Source organism: Aptenodytes forsteri, unplaced genomic scaffold, assembly GCF_000699145.1.
Source record: "Aptenodytes forsteri isolate BGI_AS27 unplaced genomic scaffold, ASM69914v1 Scaffold756, whole genome shotgun sequence".
NCBI classification, from domain to species: domain Eukaryota; kingdom Metazoa; phylum Chordata; class Aves; order Sphenisciformes; family Spheniscidae; genus Aptenodytes; species Aptenodytes forsteri.
Window position 1 is genome coordinate 95,901 of NW_008795376.1, and position 18,600 is coordinate 114,500.

At 45.5% G+C, this 18,600-nt stretch overlaps 1 protein-coding gene across 1 annotated transcript in view; it reads left to right on the forward strand.

Annotated features, from left to right (window-relative positions):
* The first annotated feature begins 1,990 nt into the window (after positions 1–1,990).
* The window catches only part of LOC103899955 (alpha-2-macroglobulin-like), a 41,765-nt gene continuing 25,155 nt past the window's right edge, over positions 1,991–18,600 (forward strand). The window contains exons 1-11 of the mRNA XM_019472407.1: positions 1,991–2,250; positions 7,402–7,585; positions 8,435–8,591; positions 9,584–9,636; positions 10,364–10,384; positions 13,210–13,378; positions 15,322–15,406; positions 16,132–16,255; positions 16,984–17,098; positions 17,234–17,343; positions 18,211–18,372. Of these exons, the coding sequence (XP_019327952.1) occupies positions 1,991–2,250; positions 7,402–7,585; positions 8,435–8,591; positions 9,584–9,636; positions 10,364–10,384; positions 13,210–13,378; positions 15,322–15,406; positions 16,132–16,255; positions 16,984–17,098; positions 17,234–17,343; positions 18,211–18,372 (1,440 nt within the window). The remainder of the gene's footprint in view (positions 2,251–7,401; positions 7,586–8,434; positions 8,592–9,583; positions 9,637–10,363; positions 10,385–13,209; positions 13,379–15,321; positions 15,407–16,131; positions 16,256–16,983; positions 17,099–17,233; positions 17,344–18,210; positions 18,373–18,600) is intronic.

An 18,600-nucleotide genomic window follows, 5' to 3' on the forward strand; every position in this document is an offset into this window, starting at 1 on the left:
TTCCCAGCGTTGTGAGAGAGGAACCAGCTGAAGCACCAACTGCCTGAGCTAAAGCGTGGTTAGTGCTTGTGGAGCAAAGTGGGCATTAGGGTGGTAATGTATACCAGCCATTAGCTGGTAAGTGGTTCCTGGGGGACTGAGAAGCAGGTATTTTATACCTTGTGGATGGTAAACTGGTTAGTAGAAGGAAGAAGACAATAGTGAATAGGATCTCCATTGAATCGCTGGTTTTGATGGCCCTGTAGATCTATGAATTTTAGTTTTACATGCTCATCCTTAAAGCGTACTTTGCATGCGTCCATTCAGATTTCTTTTTGTTTTCAGTTTACAGCAGCCTGAATGACAACAGGCAACTTGGGATGAGTCATGTTTTCCAACAAATGCCCAGGACGCTATTGCTTTGCAAACTGCTATTTTGCACGAGTTATTTACTGGAGAAGTTGAAGATGGGAATGAGAGGACAGACGATAGGGGGCATTTCTGGAGAAAGATCTGTATGGTTTTTATTACTTGGTAGTTATACAACCACTTTTTTATCAGTATTTCCATCTCTAACTGATAATCTGTTAAAACTTTTGGCTTGCGTGAGTAATGTGTTCATTCCTTCTCCATAATACATTTATATAACACTTCCCCCCAGCAGACACTGGCTGCCTCCCAACTGTTTTCCTAATTTTTGTGGTTTATAAAAGGTGTTAAATTTTATTCCACAAGAGACTGAGCCTGATTTTCCAACACCATTCTTAAACTTCCTTTCATCCCCATACATTTCTTCTGGTCCTTTGCACTGCTCTTCCCTGCAGTTTTCTGGCTACTACATCAGAGTCAAGACACACTGTATAGCTAACATTCAGTCTTAACATTCACTCTTTTTCAAAGCTTAATCTTCAGGCAAAGAGCAAATAGCGCTGCCCATGCTGTTGTGATCTAATAAGCTCTCTTGCACAGAACAGAGAACCTCTGCCATTAACGTGGCTTCATATAGACACATTCAAAGTGGTTTGTGCTGAAGCATTTTCTCTGCTGGGTTATTCGTACACAACAGAAATCTTCACAGGGGTCACGAATCTCTATGAAGAGTGTTACCAAATCCTTTCACTGTACAGGCACTGGAGGGCACGCTGACAACCCTACAGCTCCAGTTTTGCAGTTTTCCATGGACTGGTGCAAACACCTCTCCTAGTTAGGCTTCTCAGGGAGTACTTGTAGTTTGGACTGAATATTTCAATGACCTGCTGTAATTTAGCAAACTTTTTTTCTTACTAGATTAAACTTCTGGATAAGCTGCTACAACCAGAGGTTTGCAGAAGACCGAGTCAAGTGAGCAGCACTATTTCTGAGTGAGTTTTGTTACAAATGTGACTCACAGCAGCACAGATCTGAATCTGGCAAAGGGAAGGAGGGGCTATCTGGAACACCTGGAACATCTGCACTACAGGTGACACCGAATTATGGAAGGTGATCACCATGCTGGGCAGGCAAGGATGTCTCTCTACGGCATTGTGTAATACTTGTGCATATTCACAGTGGAAACAGAACGTATTTCCATATCTAGACCAGTAACCCCCCTCACTTTGGGTTATATTCCTGGCCGATTAATTGTCTAACCCATAGTTGCTATGTTAGCAACTGTGTCAGCAAACTACTGCAGTATTCTGTTAACATAATATGGGCACTGTTTCTGTCTGTGGGTTTCCTTTTGTTCTTAAAATACCTATAAACCTGGCTTTTGGCTTTAAAAGATCACAGCACCCCACATCAGAGTGCTGTGATTGGATGCTGCCCACAGGGAATATTACCCTGTGTTGAACACAGTTCATTTCCCCAATACTGTGGATTACTGATGGGTTAAAGAAAGCAGGGTATGAATCATTCAAAGATTTCTAATATAACCACTACCCAATAAATACCCTTCCCCCACTTGGAAAGTCTCTGGCCAAATACTGTCCCTCTGTTCCAGCTCCTCCTTACTGCCTCTCCCTGTTTCCGGATGGGTCCTGGCCCCCAGCCCTTATCTCCTCCAGCCCCTGGGATGTTTGCAGAGAGCAGTTATAAAGAGGCTGACCCAGCAGAGAGTGGAGGGGAATTACAAGGTGCGGGAAAACAGCAGCACCGGACCAGACTGGGTGTCTGCTTGACTCACCACGACCTGCTCTGCACCATGGGGAAGGACAGGCTGCCCAGCAAACCAAACATCTTCCTCCTTCTCCTCTTCTTCCTTCCTGGAAATACCTCTCCCACCACAGAACCGTAAGCTACACATGTGGAGGGGGGGAGGGAGGTTTTAGTGCTCCTTTTTTCCTTCAGTTTTCTTCCTTTCTGTCAAACAGCTGTGCCAGTTTCTTCCACTCCTGCCCTGCACTACTAGCCAAGCCCTGAGCTTCCTGCACAGCTCTGCCAGTGCTCCCCACTCCCACCCTGCAATCCCCTGGTTGTCCAGCCCTGGGACGCCCCCCAGCTCTGCCAGTGCCCACAGTCCTGCCCTGCAGCTGCCTCTAGCCCAGCCCTGGATCCCCACAACAACTTTGCCTAAGTGTATTCCTGCAGCCTTCAGGTGCCTGGGGTTTTGTGGGCATGATACCAGAATCCATGTACTTACCTTTCCTGTAGTATCCTTGTTTCAGTCAGTGAGTTATTTCTCCCCGTTCTCCTGTTGCTTTCAAGCCATTTTTTTCCCTTGGTAGCATCAGATGTACTTGTTCCCAAAGAGGATCTGTGACCTAGATTCTCTTCCTCCGTCGCGGAGCCTGGCACTGGCACTGTCCCCTGGGGCATCCACCCCAGGGCTCTGCAGACCAGCAGCATGGCTGCAGCGCCCACTCTGCTGAGGGCCCCGAGGAGCAGGGCAGCCCGGGATGGCACGGGCAGACTGGAGGCTGGCATCCCCACCCCAGCCTCGCCTACCAGAGAGGATTGCTCCGGGGCCTCTAGTCTGGACAGGAGCAGCCTCCCTCTTCAGACCCTGGCTGCTGTCACACGCTGTGCCTCTTGCTGTGCTGGCAGAACTGCAGTTCTCACCACCGTGGGTCTCGTAATGCTTGCTACAGAGATTTCATGCCCACAAGCACTGCAGTAGTGCTAGCAGCTGTATCAGAAAGTACAGTACTACTGCTGCCGCTTACTGTGTGGTCAGAGGTGAACTGGTGACTGGCTCAAACTGAAAGACCTTTCACTCACACTGTACCATCAACCTCCCATTCATCTGCCCTGTTTGGGTGCTTCTGGGGCTGATCAGCCAGCCAAGTCTGCTTTGGAGTCAGGCTGAAGTCTCTGGTCTCCTACAGTAATCTGAGGTAATTAAGTAATTAAGATTAAGTAATCTTAATTCATCCCTGCCCAAGATCAGGGGGAAAGGGAATTAATCCATACTGCTCAGTCCTCCCCTCCTGTGAGCAACATGCTGCTCTTTATCCCTGACCTGAGCACCATTTTGGGAGGGGAGAAGGAGGAAGGGCTGATAGAGGTGGGGGAGAGAGGGGTGTAGTTGGGATCCACAGAATTAAGGTAGAAACCCAGTAAACAGTTGGGGAGCAGGGAGGCAGTGGAGTCTGAGCAGTGAATTGCTAGGTAGGTGTGAGGGTAGTGGTTCTGGTTTAAGTGCTGCAGGGTAGATCAGATGCTGTGCGTAACACAGAAGGGAAGCCACCCTTGAACTGAAGACAAAATGAAGCTTCCAACCAAGGCTTGCTTCCTGTGCCTGGGCACAAGTAGGGAGATAGCTTCTTTGAGCAGCAGCAGCTGCTGCTATTTCTGTTTCAGATGTGGCTGGCTGCACAGGAGACAAAATTAAGGTTCAGACTATATTCTAGAAAAAAACTTATTCACTGAGTTAGTGCAGCACTGGAAGAGGTGACCCAGAGAGATGGTGGAAACTCCATCTGTGGAGTCCTTTGCAACAGTCCTGTTCCAGGAGAGAACCTGGGCTTGAGACATCCAGAGATCCCTTGCAACCAAAAATTTTATGAATCTGTAAGATACTGACAGCAAGATTTTTTTTTCTTGCTCTGGGTCTGTTCTGGAAAAATTCAGTAGGAGGTATCATTCTCCTAATCTGATATGTGGTTGTGCATGCCAGCTACTTTACAATGCAGTGCACATCCTTGGGAATATACCACATGTAGTCAGAAATGCAAGGTCCTGATGGCACATGAATTGGCAGGTGTGGATTTGGACTGATGGAGCTGATGAAACTCACTGGCTTCTTTGGTTGGGTGTTTGTTCCAGGAAGTAGCTGAGAGTCAATACACAGACGTTAGTCCATCTTAAGCTAGAATATTACCTTCTGTATATATACAAACTCATCATTTTTGCCTCAGACACTTTCTCTAGGGTCTCCTATGCCTCCTTGTTGCCTCCTTCTGCCAGAGTCACTGCCTCTGTTTTCAGAACAGTTTGTTGCATGCAGGGAGGCTGCTGAGGTCTCTTTCGGCAGCTCAGATGCTTTTTGTCCTGGAATGTCTATACATGGACTTTGTGACCCAAGTTATTTAAAGCCCTTATAGTACTTTAATTCATCTAGCTCTTTTCACCAACACATCACAAAACAGCTAAAGGGAGGTCTATAAACAGCGTATTTCATATCCTTGTTTCAAAGGCAGGCAAGCCAGTGTAGAGGGAAGTTCTGCATGTTGGCCAAAATTTCAGCAGAACAGTGAACAGGAAGAGGAATGAGGCCAAATTCCCCACGAACTAGGTCACACTGTCCCTTCAGCAGACTGGACGTTACAGTCAGATTGCCAATGCCACTGACAGGGGGCAGGGGAAATGAGATTAGGGGAAGCAGGCACGGCGTGAAGCTGTGGTGAGAAGGCTGTGGAGGAAGGGGAGCGCTGGAGCGAGCAGATAGTCACAAGCTGTAAGTCACCCCCTGGGTGGCTGGAGCTCCCTCTTTTCACTGCTTCTGCAGCAGCACGCACTGGCCAGAGTTGCCAGCTGGCTCCTCACCCCACTTTATCGCGTTGTCTGGTGGTGAGGGAAATGGAGGTACTGCCTGGGTCCCATTGCCTCCACAGTAGCTTTAGGACTTCCCAAAGGCTCAGAGCCCAGGCAAAAATGTAGCTCTGGAGAGGCCCAGCTATCTCTCTCCCAGGGCTGGCACCATCTGGCAAGGTGCACATTAGCCTTCTCCAGTGGAGGGCCCATGGAAAAGTGCTATGAGCAGTCCTGACCACAGGTTTCCTGCTATGCATACAGTGGTTAATATACCCTGCAGACTGAATTGCCACCAGAACCTGCTGCTGCTGCGTCTGGATAGCTTGAATGTGCACAGGGAAAAAGGAATACGAGGTCCATAAAAATGGTCCAGCATCAGACCAGGGGACTACATTAGCTCTGTATTCTGTCTGTGTTGGTGGCCAGTTGTAGGTACTGAGGGACAGAATAGAGGAGCAAGGCAAGTACTGTGGAAATGAGTTTCCCATCTGCTATAGCCTTATGGAGCTTCTATCAGAGGTTCAAGGTCTTATCGTGGCAGGGATTACACCTGTGCCGCTCTGTTTTCTAGCCATTTCTGGGCAATGAATTTACCCAGGACATTTTTTATAACCTTCATATCAGGAGTAGCTGATCTTCTTGCCCTTATGAGCCTCATACCAAATTTTATGTAGCTGGTGCCATAGGGCAGATACTATATGCCTCGGAGAGTTACTGGCAGGTGGGGGGTGACAGCTTCTTTTAGGGGCCTGCACTTGGCTGGACACGCAGGTAAGGCCCTAATTATCCAACTCAGTGGCACCTGCTGGCTCCTTTTGTTCCTTACCCAGGGAAGGACAGTCGGCTGCTGTCTATCACCTGATGCAGCCTGGGTGTATGTGCCCTTCTTGGACTGCTTGAGAGCACCAGAAGGCTCAAGAGCCACAAGATGGCCATACCAGAACAGAACATTTGGACTTTACAGCGTCTGGTAGCATTAAGTTCCTCAGTTTAATTTTGTACATTAGTGACAAAGTTTCTACTTCCTTCTATTTTTTCTGAGACAGCTGCTTAATGTGTTCACCTGGTGTCGTTTAGTACACGCGTCATCACAGGTGATGAACAAACCATACTTTGTTTCATGCACGTCATGTCTTTATAGCTTTCTGTCATGCCTTTTTCCAGGCTGAAGAGTCCTAATCTATGTAGTGTCTCCTCCAACAGAAATTATTCCAGATTTCAGATCACCTCTGCCATTTTTCACTGAATCTTTTCTGCTAAATCCATTTTTTAAAAGGGAGCAAACCAGCATGCCATATGTGAGATGTGGAAGTTCCTTGCAATTATACAATGGCAAAACGATGTGTTCTGATTTGTCCTCTGTTACTTTCTGAACACTTCCCTACAATCCATTTGTTACTTTTCACTGAATGAGAATTTTCCAAGAGTGATCAACAGCGCTCATGTCTGAATGGTAATAGCCCACTTCGTGACACAGCATATACACGACAGCATATATACTGTTGGGGTAATTTTTTCTTCCTCTATTGATTTATGAACAACATGATCTTTATGAACAGGTCATTTGCCATTTTTGCTACACAGTCCCACCATATGACAGAAGTTTTCCACAAATATGCAAGTCAGTTTTAGGTATTTTCTTACCCTGGACAATTACCAGAAAATCGTACTTCCCAGATCATTTAGAAGTGTACTGAACAACAGGGGTCCCAACACAGACTCAGGAGATTTTCACTGGTTCCTACCCTTTGTGTCCTATCTTTTAACCAATTAATCCACGTCAGAATTAATAATTTTATTTATTAGTAAAAAATTAGTAAAATGATCCCTTTTATTGGGTGGCAGTTTAGTTTAAGGGTCTTTTGTGAGGGACCTTTGTCAAAAGCTCTTTGAAGATGCAAGTACACTTGTGTTGCAATAAACCACTACTCTCTGAAATCCTTTGTGTGCTCATCTTAATAAGGTCCCAAACTGCAAGCACTCACATTTTTGCTCAGCATGAGAAAGATTTGGAAACCTGGATAGGCAAAGACAGGAGCGGCCAGACAAGTGGGTGGTTTTTTCAACCCTAAAACTGCTGAATTTTCAACCTTTTTTAGCTAATGCCTTTGAGTCTCAATAGGAGATTGTGGGATATACAAAAATCAATTAACAGCCTGGAACCTTTCACACCGTCTTTACTCCCTGCTGTGAAGCAGAACAAAACATCTTTTGTAAAGGACTCTCTATTAGCATAGAAATTGTTCCTTCCACTGCAAGCATTTTCCTGCTTTTAGGCTAATTAGTTAGGCAGTTTAATATGTATAAACCCAAAATAAAATGAATGCTTATGTGTATATGCACTGCAATTCACAGGGGTAGTAATGGATGAGGCATGCTGATTTGTTAATTTCCTTTCACTTAATACTGTTTCCTTAAAACTGGTTCACATTTCTGATCCTTCTGATTCTTGCTTCCCTCTCTTCCTAGGCAGTATATGGTGCTACTGCCTTTTCTGATACACACTGATTCTCCTGAGAAAGTCTGTGTTCAGCTGACCCACCTGAATGAGTCTGTGACACTGAGTGCCACACTCGAGTATCAAGGGGAAAACAGGAGCTTGATCGATGACGTGGTGTCAGAGAAGGACGTGTTCACCTGCATCCCTTTCTCTGTGAGTATCTCATCCTTGTGGGCTGATCCCCTGTGTTTATTGATGTGGCGTAGTAGATCTAAACAGTCCAGAAATGAGAAATAAGACACATTGCAATCAGAGACTTCTAAGCTAAGCCAAACAAAAACTGAATTTGATGTGGAAAATTGACTGTAGTATCCTTATGAGGAATAATTTTCCACCATTATCAAATTCTGTGTCCCACATGATATTTCTGTGCATGCAGGGCTTAGAGAACTCTTTTGGGATCCTTCATCCTAGAACTTTGACTGAGAACATACCCCATGTTTGTTTGGTCTGTGTAAGCCTCAGAGGAAAAATAGCAAAGTGGAAGGAGAACTGTAGAAGCTGGGGAATGGTCAATGGGGTCCATGAGGTCATTTGGCTCCTTCTAGAGCTTATTCATGATTGTTTCCTGCAGAAGGCTGGTTGGTAAGTAACATAAGTAACTGGTCTCACCCCCTAAATAATGAATCTGGGTTGATTTCCATTTTGATAAATCATAGGATGGGACAAGATCAGATTCAATATTTCTCTCAGGAAAGTGTATAAATGAAGGAAGGGAAAAGGCTTCCAGTATTGGAAGCAGAGGAAGAAGCGGCATGGAGAAAACTCAAGGAAATGGAGATCTATCATTGCAACAATTCCTGAAGGAAAAAGAAGATTTTTCTTGAGACAGAGACAAGCCCTCCAAGTTCATATCAGAAAATCATGTTTTTCTCTTGCTTCCAGCACTGAGTTTTTGGTGTCCCTTTAGGGAACTTTTGGACCTAACTAATACTCCGTCCTTCAAAGGCTTAGTGCAATGGGGTGAATCAGTAAAGTAGTTATCCTCTTCATTTTCCTTAGCTTCCAAAATCCAATAGCACATCAGTGGCATTTCTCACTGTGATGGTGAAGGGGGCGACACTGCAGTTCAGGAGCCGCAAGCCGGTGCTGGTCAAGAATTCTGAGAGCTTGGTCTTCGTCCAGACAGACAAACCCATCTACAAGCCAGGACAGACAGGTACGGGGAATTGGGTTGGTGTTGACTCTGACAGCAGAAAATCTTACAGGCTTCATTCCTCAGAGGCCCCATACTTTTATTAAAGTTTTCAGACTTCATCATGGGGGGAGTTAAAGCGCTCAGTAAATTATTTCTGTCTGCATTTCAGGCCGCAAGCCGGTGCTGGTCAAGAATTCTGAGAGCTTGGTCTTCGTCCAGAGAGACAAACCCATCTACAAGCCAGGACAGACAGGTACACGGGGAATTGGGTTGGTGTTGACTCTGACAGCAGAAAATCTTACAGGCTTCATTCCTCAGAGGCCCCATACTTTTATTAAAGTTTTCAGACTTCATCATGGGGGGAGTTAAAGCGCTCAGTAAATTATTTCTGTCAGCTGAGATCTAGGGCATGTGGTACCTTCATCATTCCTATTCTCCATCCTCCAGGCACAGCATCTCAGCCAGATGTAGTCACAGGCTCAGATTCAGCAGAAAATCTTACAGGCTTCATTCCTCAGAGGCCCCATACTTTTATTAAAGTTTTCAGACTTCATCATGGGGGGAGTTAAAGCGCTCAGTAAATTATTTCTGTCAGCTGAGATCTAGGGCATGTGGTACCTTCATCATTCCTATTCTCCATCCTCCAGGCACAGCATCTCAGCCAGATGTAGTCACAGGCTCAGATTCATTCCACTCAACTAGAGGCACGAATCTGGGATGACTTCAAAGCATAGTCTCCCTTGGCTGCACCTGAATCAACAAAGCAGGACAGACACTCCCAAGGGACAATTCAGTTCAGCCAAGACCTGATTATCCTTCTAAATTTATCTGCCTCTCACCATCTGCAAAAGAAAGAGCCTGAAGTGATTGCATCCGTAACTTAGAGATCTCAGTTCAGAGCCTGTTGATCCGTGGAATAAATCTGAGTTATAAATTATTGAAACACTGACATTTCCTGGTAATGGCTACAAATTTAACAGTGGAATTTCCTTCTTTTCCGTTACACCCTTCAGTTCTGTTTCGGATCGTCTCTCTGGACAAAGACTTCTACCCGCTGAATGAGAAGGTAGAGCCATAATTCTTTGTTGTTAACCAGGAAGCTTAATTCCCAATTAACACCATTACTGTCATCATCCAGAACCACTGAAGCATATGTTGCACACATGAAGCATTTAAAGCATATGATCCTTTCTTACTCACGCCATCTTTGACCCATTCCATATCCTGTCCTGGGACACACTCCACCTGTCTCTATTGACTGAGAAACATATCCCCTTTTTCAAAGGGATATAGGTGTTTAAAACCAGATTTGCAAAGGAATGTATGTGGCTAGGCATGTAGGCAGGGATCTCATTACTGAAAAAATGGGTGGGACAAGTTTCCATTGATAGTGACAGATGTGCAGGCGTTTCTGGCAGTGGATGCAACTACATGCTTAGAGGCAGAGAGAGCAGCATGACAAGGACTTGGTTTTAAGGAACTGGGCAGGGTTGTAAGTCCACCTTTTAGCTTATTTGGCAATCAGTTCCTCATGCAGACAAGTTCTTTGAAAACTCTTACTTCATCACATTTTCATACTTTGGTAAGACAAAAGGTTGGGGCTCTAAAATATTAAAGAAAAGATTCCCTTAACCATCCAGAAATAAGGAAACAGAGCAAGTACAGAAAAAGAAGAACCCAAAGGACTTCTTAGAAGGTTGTTCTTCTGCCCTTCAGTCCAAATCTGGAAATTACTTCCGTCCATATGTGACTAATATTTCTAATGCTGATTTTCCTTTGTTCTTTCCCCACAGTTTCCATTTGTCTATGTTCAGGTGAGTGGATAACTACATGTCTATTATTTCAGCAGAATGTGCAGGCACAGAGGTAGTAGTCTCCAGCAGTGGTGTTTTCAGGCTGAGGTGCAAGGGAAAAAACATTGTTGCGTGACCTTTTTCCTTTGTGTAAAGGAAGGCTGAGTAGTTGAGATCAAAATAAGTTCCGACAATAGTTCTTTGACTGGGGAATGTGCTGTAGGAACAAAATAGTTAATCAGTGCAAGCCATGCTGTGAACAGAATTACACTTGCCTAGAGGTCATATCAGAATGGCTTATTCCTCTTCCCAATCAGAATTAAGATTTTCTGTCTGCCAAGTGTGGTTGAAACCACAGAACTGCATTAAACAAACTAGCAAAACTTAAGAAACAAAATTATGTAAGTAGACATCCCCAATCTTCCCAAGCATGCCCTTTTTGTCTGTTTTTTTTTAAATAGTTGAACTTCAGTGGCAGACAAAATTTAATAGGAAGGATGTTTCTGTCAGTGATTCAAGTACTCGCTTTTTCAGCTGAGAAACCAGAATTTACAATTATTATCTGGGACATCTTCTAGTGGAAAAGATGGGAAGGACCCAGCAATGGACCCTGAAGCCATGATAGCAGCACAAACAGTGCTGAAATCAGCGTGCACAAATCTTAAGCTGGTTTGTGTGATTATGGGTCCTATGTAAGTCAGTCCTGTCATTGCTCCTTACTGCTTGGGGTTGCTGTCTCCATTCTGCACCGTCTGTCTCTAGAGCTGGAGGTGTGGTCACAACAAGGGAGCAGAAGGTGGGCCAGAAACAGGCTATGCTGCTCTTTTTTGCCCTGCTGTCAGAGTGCTGTCACTCTCTCTTCCCCTCAGCAAACTTCCAGAACAGAGCTGCAGAGCTGGTGGGCCACTGACGGTCTGTGAATATTTGGAGAAGAGAGTGTGTGGTGTGGGACAGCACGTGGAGGAGAGCATCTCAGAACTACCTTCTGCTGAGGCTCTCCCATGGGGTTGTAGAACAGGTCCCTTCCCTTTCAATGAGATGTTACTTGACTGAGTACAGGAATTTCATGAAAGGAGCAAGAAGAAATAAATCCTTTTCACTGCCTCCAGAAATCCCATATGCCTTTGCCTAACAAGCTGAATAATTTCATGACATTTTTTGTGTCAGTACCATGAAAGGCTTCAATTTTAAATCACTAGGAAGGCCATCCTGTGTTTTCAGCTCCAGCCTGTGAGGCATGGTGTTTGTCCGTTCTGTTTAAGCCAGCTTATGTAGGCCTTGTCCTCTATCCCCACCATCACCTCTCCCTTATTCAATGCTCCTTCTCAGTCCAGTACCACCCTTTGGCTTTCACAGATGTCTACGAGGCAGTCGTGTGGAGTGGGGAACTCATCTGGCAGCAAATTCACCATTTTTCTCTAGGGTATTTTTTTGGCCAGATCAGATCTGCCAGTGCAGTTTATCACATGCTTGCATGAAATTTGGACTGGCCCAAAGGGAAGGGTGGCAGGAGTGTAGAAAGGTGACAGCTTAAAGTCAGCGGTGCTAAGGAAATAAATGTTTATCAGTCCATACCCTTAATGTCACTAACTGATCGCAGTCAGCCACAAAGGCAAAAGTTAGTATGAGCCTATTATTTCTGAACTATTATCCTGACCTATTGCTTCTGTAATTTAAAAAAAAAACCTTTCTGAGGAAAAACAAACAAACTGACTTTCAGGTCTTCCCTATAAATACATCATAGAAATGGCAACAAGTTCACAAGCCCAGCTGTAAACATTTTCTTGAATTCCTCTTCCAAGGAAGCCCGTTGGTGTCCCTCACAATAAGTGGTGAGCTTCTCAGCAGGGTTGAAACATGATGATTAAGAGGATTTGGTCAGAGCCATGGGATGCGTTTTACTGACTGTGCCTTCCTCCTGGGGTGCTTCTTGGGAAGAAGGCCCCCTCTTCTGCTCCCTGACTGGTGACCTCCAACTGGGGGATGTCATTCACATCCCCTTTTCCCTAAGCCCTGAGATAAGATCTCAGTGAAGTAAATGCACACAGTCACATACCTTGAGTCACGTACCTATCTAGAGTAAATAGACTTTTGGTGACAGCCAAGGTACAATGCAAAGAGCAGGCAGAAAATGAAAGACTGTGAACATTAACCATCCTGCTGAGGAGCCTGGAAAGGGTGCATCAAACTACGCAGCACCACTGCATTGGCTCAGTGACTTCTACAGGAAATTTGGAGCTGAGCTGATTAATTTGGAGCACAGCCTATTGATAGTCAGTTCACAATGAGTGATACTCAGCTGTAGTAGAGATGAGATTTCAGCTCCAGCATTAGGAGCTGGGAGAGACAAGAAGGGAGAGCTCTCAGCTGGATGCACATATGTGGGATATACTTTCCTCTGTTCCTGTCTCATTCCTCAGCAGATTATGCACTGGTACTCAGACAGTCTCTATTCCAGGCATGGAAAAAAAATTTTAGCAGGCTGTGTAGCAAGTGAAGGAGACTGAAACTTCCCTCCTTTCTCCCTGTGCTCCACTTACTCCTGTGATCCATCTCTTTGTCTTGTTACCTTGCCAGTCTGTCTTTCCCAGCTTCCTGGCCCCATCCTTCGTAAGCGTGCAGGTAGAGCTGAGAAGAAGACAACATAGGACCTCCAGGGTTAAAAAGCTTTCCTGCATGCTAGTTATGCAGAATTGACAGGTAAGTGCTCACAGATCCTCACAGATTATTGAATAATTACAGTTAGGCATTTCCCAGCTGGAATGTATATATACTGGGCACTCCACTGCTCTGTCCCTAGGAGCCTCCTGTACTGTCTTGTAACCTTGAGTTATCCTCTCCTGCAGGATCCCCAGAGGAACCGTGTGTACCAATGGCAAGGGGTAGAACTAGAGACTGGCCTTACACAGCTCTCCTTTCCCCTCACGTCGGACCCCATCCAAGGCTCCTACAAAATAGTTGTGCAGAAGAGCTTCTCATCCAATGTGGAGCACTCCTTCAGCGTGGAGGAATACGGTAAGGAGAGGAGGTATGGGCTGCAAGTGGGGCTGACAGCAATGCCTTTTACTGTGACGTCTCGATTTGGGATTTCCTGGGAATGGCATGGAGAAGGGAGGGACTGAACACATAGGCAATGGGGTTCAGAGGGGCTGACCCAGAAGGTGCTGAGTGTCAGAGGGGGTTGCTCACTTTATGGCATCTCTGCAACCTGCCTGAGCTTGTGTTTGCTCGTAGTGCTCTTGGGAGTACAGGGTCTGACAGGCTTCCTGTGCATGGCTTGGGGCACCAATTTCAGCTGACATTGGTTTAGATGCTTTTCAGTCCAGCAGCTTGTTGCAAGTAGCACTAGATACAGAGTAAGACATGACAATATTTTGGTGACCCTGTTTTGCCTCATCTGCATCGGTTCCATTTCTCCACTTGTAGTCCTCTCTCTTTTTCCTCTTCTTCCTTGTTTCTGCAAAAGCTTAGAAAATATGTTTGGTAGAAAACTTTAGTTTGAAGAACACTCCACAAATGTTACAAGCAGATGCAAACAGTCTGGTAGTAGAGACTAAGGAGAAATGTGCTGGCCCAGGGAGCACTCTAACCCCCAGTTCTGTAATAAAACTTCTCAGGTGTTTGTAGACGTGTACTCTGGCTAGGCTGTGTGCATTTGAGGAGGCTGCCTGGCCTGTGTTCCACACTCCCGGGCTCCCCCTGGCTGTACATGGAGCCCAAATGACCCAGTGCATTGCTCAGAACCTGCTGTTTCTGGAATACGCAGCGTGCAGACCTGAAGAATATTGTCATTGGAGTCCATGGGAGCTGACTTATTTGGTTCAAAGTCAGGCATGGTGGCTAGTATGAACATGGTGAATAATTTCAACAGAAACCAGGTTATAGGCTTCAGCCTGCCATGGTGACAGATGGGCTGTGCCTCCTCCCACAAAGATCATTCCGAATGCGCCCCAAAATCAAAGATTTATGTATGTCCCTTTCTTAACCTCACACTAAACTCATCTTTCTTTTATTTGTTCTTTAGTCTTATTCCCATGAATCTCCCCTGTTGCTAGTTCTCTTACAGACTTTTGAGGAAATGTGCCCTGGGGTTGAAACATTGAGCTTTGCCTCCCATCCTAGAGGCAAATCTATGTCTAAACTGTATAACCCAGGGTTGCTTTCTAGTTCCTGGGTCTGGGTGTGCACCCTCCCTGCTCTTATTTTCTTGCACTATGAAAAAAACCGCAGGTGCATCACCTGGAAGCAGGCCATTACATGCTTCAGTCCAGTCCTGGGCTTGAGTAGTTGGGGGCTTAGGGTTGCAAGGATGCAATATGGGAAGAGGGATGTAACTTAATACTCAGGAGCAAAATATGCCTTTTACTTGGCACCCTTTATATCAGGCCTTGTTGCTGCCTCGTCCACTTGAAAATATAGACCTGAGAGTCTGTGACTGGATTCCCTAGAACTTCTGGACACGCAGGACAGTTTCACATGCTACATATTAGTGAGCCTAACAGCAGCTTGGGATCTCCAGAACAGTAAGAAACAGACAGAGAGAATCAATCGTTCGAGCCGTTTCAATGTGGTCAATGACACAGGTGGTGAATGTGCTACTCCAAGTTTTAGTTGCAAATTATGTATTGTGAAATATGGAACACAACACACAGGGCCAGTGTGTCCTTCTGAATGGGCATATGTAAGGGATCCACACAGCTGTCTGGTGCCAATGGGATCACATGAGCATGTGCTGCAAATGAGGGAAGGTAAGCACTACAACCCTCCTTAAATTCCCTTTAAACCCAAAGTGGTGGTGAAGGCTGAGAGAACCTAGGGAAGGGGTAGCAGAGCTGTACTGCAGACCACAGAGAGGTGATGCTACGTATTAAGATGATCCTGGCTCTGTGTTTGGGTTGCTGTGTAGTACACAGCTCTCCTTCACTCTTCTCATATCGGACTTTCTCTCTCCCATCTAGTGCTGCCCAAGTACGAGGTCCTGGTGAAGTTGCCCAAAATGATCACCATTAAGGATGTGGAGCTTCCAGTGTCCGTCTGCGGTCTGTGAGTCACAGAGCTGGAGTAAATCTCTCCCTCAACCTTCACTCCTCCTTTCTGCTGAGGACTGAAAGAGAGCTAGGGAAGGCTTTTCATACTTTTCCCATACATCTAGTGCAGGCTTGTTCCACCCAATCAAACCTGAGCCTGCTACTTGGCCTGAACAGTCAAAGTGAAGGGTCTTCTCTATGTTCCTTAAAAGATGATGCCAAACCAGTCTGCAGCTCTCTCCTCCCAGTTTACTGCATATTTTCTCTTTCTGTCTTTACATTTTTTCAGTTAGAGCTTCTCTGCCAATCCTGAACCTCAAATACTCAGAGATGTCAGATCAGACATCACTTAAACAGGTGGTGCAAACCCAGCGTTCTCATTTTTAACTCATAAATTGCTCCTCCTGAGCCCCTGGTTGCCTTTCTACTTCTTCATTGAACCCTCAGGAGTTTGTGATACAAGGACATGCCCGGCTGAAATAATTTTCTACAGACAATCTTTTACTGCATTCCTGCAGAGACCTCCCACCTAGAAGAGGTTTTAATGGATGATGGAAGAATCTCACCATGGAAATGATGGAAACGTAATCACTAGAATGATTAAAATATGAGATTAGTCAGCCTTTAAGAAGAAATATTGGGAAGTCATCCACAGAGGTCTTTAAGGAGATGTGTCTGAGTGTGACTCTCTGACTGATTGTCTCATCATCTAATATATTGTTTAACACTTTATGATTATAGGTACACCTATGGGAAACCTGTTCCTGGTTTGGTGAATGTCCAAGTGTGCCGGAAATTTTCCCATTCTGCTTCAAGTTGTTACGGAAAAGAAGCAGAAGCCGTGTGTGAAGAATTCACTAGGCAGGTGAGTTCCAAGATTAAAATGTAGGGGTCTTTCTTACGGGTAATGGGCAATGTTGTCTAAAGGAGGCCAAATCTGTGACTGTTGGGAGATAGTAGGACATCAGAGATAGCACTCTGTCTGGGGAAAAGCAGATGTCCTCAGAGGTAGGCATTCTTAAGAGGTGGGTCATTAAACTGGAAACAGAACTGATGAAGAAAACCCCACAGCTGAAATCCTGACCCTATTGAAACTAGTGACAAATCTCCAGTTAGCAGCTGTGAGGTCCCTGCTATTGATCCCTAAACTGAGAAAAGAATTTGTGAAAGAATTTTGTAACTGTGGGAGGGGCTGGCAGGGAGTAAAGAGCAAAGATGAGGAGAAAACAAGAAGGCGGTATTGTGTATGGGTCAAGCACAGGAGAAAGGAGAAAGGGCAACAAGGAAAAGAGTGAAGACAACAGAAGAAACAGGAAGAAAAACAGAACTAAGGTAGGAGAGATTTAACAAGGAAACCAGTGCGTGCCTTGGAGAACTGAGTGTCAAGTACCTCACAGAGCACAGAAAATGTGTGAATGAAACACTAGGAAACAGGCTGTAAACAAGTTGTGGTCTTGGAGACAACCCTAGAACATAAGGCTGGGATTTCATGACAGAAGTTAAGCATGTTGGGTTTGGGGTATCTATTCCTGTCCCACAAGGCACCAAATTTTTTTCACAGAATTCCAATTTTCTTTCCAATTCCCTGCTTAGGCAGACGCCCGTGGGTGTGTTTCTGGTGTAGTAAGGACCAAGATATTTCAGCTCCAGCGCAGGGGATATGAGATGAGCATTGAGGTACAAGGCAAGATCACAGAAGATGGCACAGGTATGTATCACATGGACATGGCAAAGTGATGGCAGGCCATAACAGGAGGGCCTGGCAAAGATGAGGAAAGTGGAGTGACATGTCTAGAAATGCTGCCATTCATTAATAATCCCTCTTTACTGTGCTCTCTCTCAGGAATAGAGATGACTGGAACAGGCTCCTGTGGAATCACATCCGTCATGAGTAAAATCAGCTTTGACCTGCTGGACTCTCAGTACAGACCAGGGATCCCACTCTTTGGGAGGGTAGGTAACTTCTGAGACCCTGGACAATGAATGGCATAGCAAACTCACAAGTGCACAATCCCATCAGATGGAATAGCAGTGTGCAGATGACATGGTCCATATTCCTCTGCCTTTGCACAGGCAGACGAATTACTGTCTGTTGGGGCACTCTAACAGACACATGGCCCTGAACCTCCTGGCAGTCAGCCCAGTACAGAATAGAAGGCCCGTTGTTCTGACACATGAGAATAACATCAGGGAGCAGCAAGTGTGGGAACATTATCCAGGTGCAAAGGGTGACCACAACACAGGTAGGCGTAGTGACCTCATCAACAAGGGCACAGTCCCACAGTACCCAACCAGACTGAACAAAGCAGGGGTGGTGACAGTAACAGGTTCCACCAACAGTCCAGCAATCACCAGACAATGTGAGGTGATGAGTCAGGGCTGAGCTCAACCAAGGAAGTCCAGTTAACCAGATGGGAATAGCAGGAGAAAGAGCTGGGTGTAGGTCTACCTCCAATGTAGCTTTAGTCAAGGACTGGGGCAAGGCACAAGCTTGAACTTAGAGTTCCTGAACCAAGAGGCAGATGGTATGTGGTGGAGGTCCCATGTGAAGCTGGCCAGCGGAATTAAAACCTACTGAGGAACTTAGGGCTCTGACAGATAATTTCCCTAGGCCGATCAGATTGTTTTGCTGAGAATTTTCTCAGTTGCTGCCTCAGACAACTCAGGACTTACCCCACACATTTCCACATTCACGTCTTTTGTTCTTCTCCTCAAGAAACATCCTGCCTGGCAAGGAGGAAAAGGGAGAAGAGGCTTTAAGACTTGGGAATTGTTTTCTGTTTCTAGTCTAAAACCTGAAGTTTGTTTTTGCTCTGTTAGGTGAAGCTGGTAGATGGCACTGATGCTCCAATCGCCAATGAAACCATCATGATTTCTGTGGATGGAGACAGATACAAAGGGAATTACACTACAGATGAGCAGGGACAATCCTGGTTTTCCATAGACACTACCACCTTCACACAAGCCTCCCTGGAAATCCAAGTGAGTGGCAGACACAGGGCAGAGGGACTGGGGTAAGCCTCTGTCTTTCTGATCAGTAGGGGAAATATCTATCCATGGGTTATCAGTCTTTCTGCCGATTGGAAGATAAATCAAGTTTCTTGGCACGTCACCTCTCTTCTCTGTGTCTCCTGTGCATGTTCTCCACCTTCTTCTAAGAGTGGGAAATATAGAACATACCCAGAGTTTTTCTGTGGACTTTCATGTGAC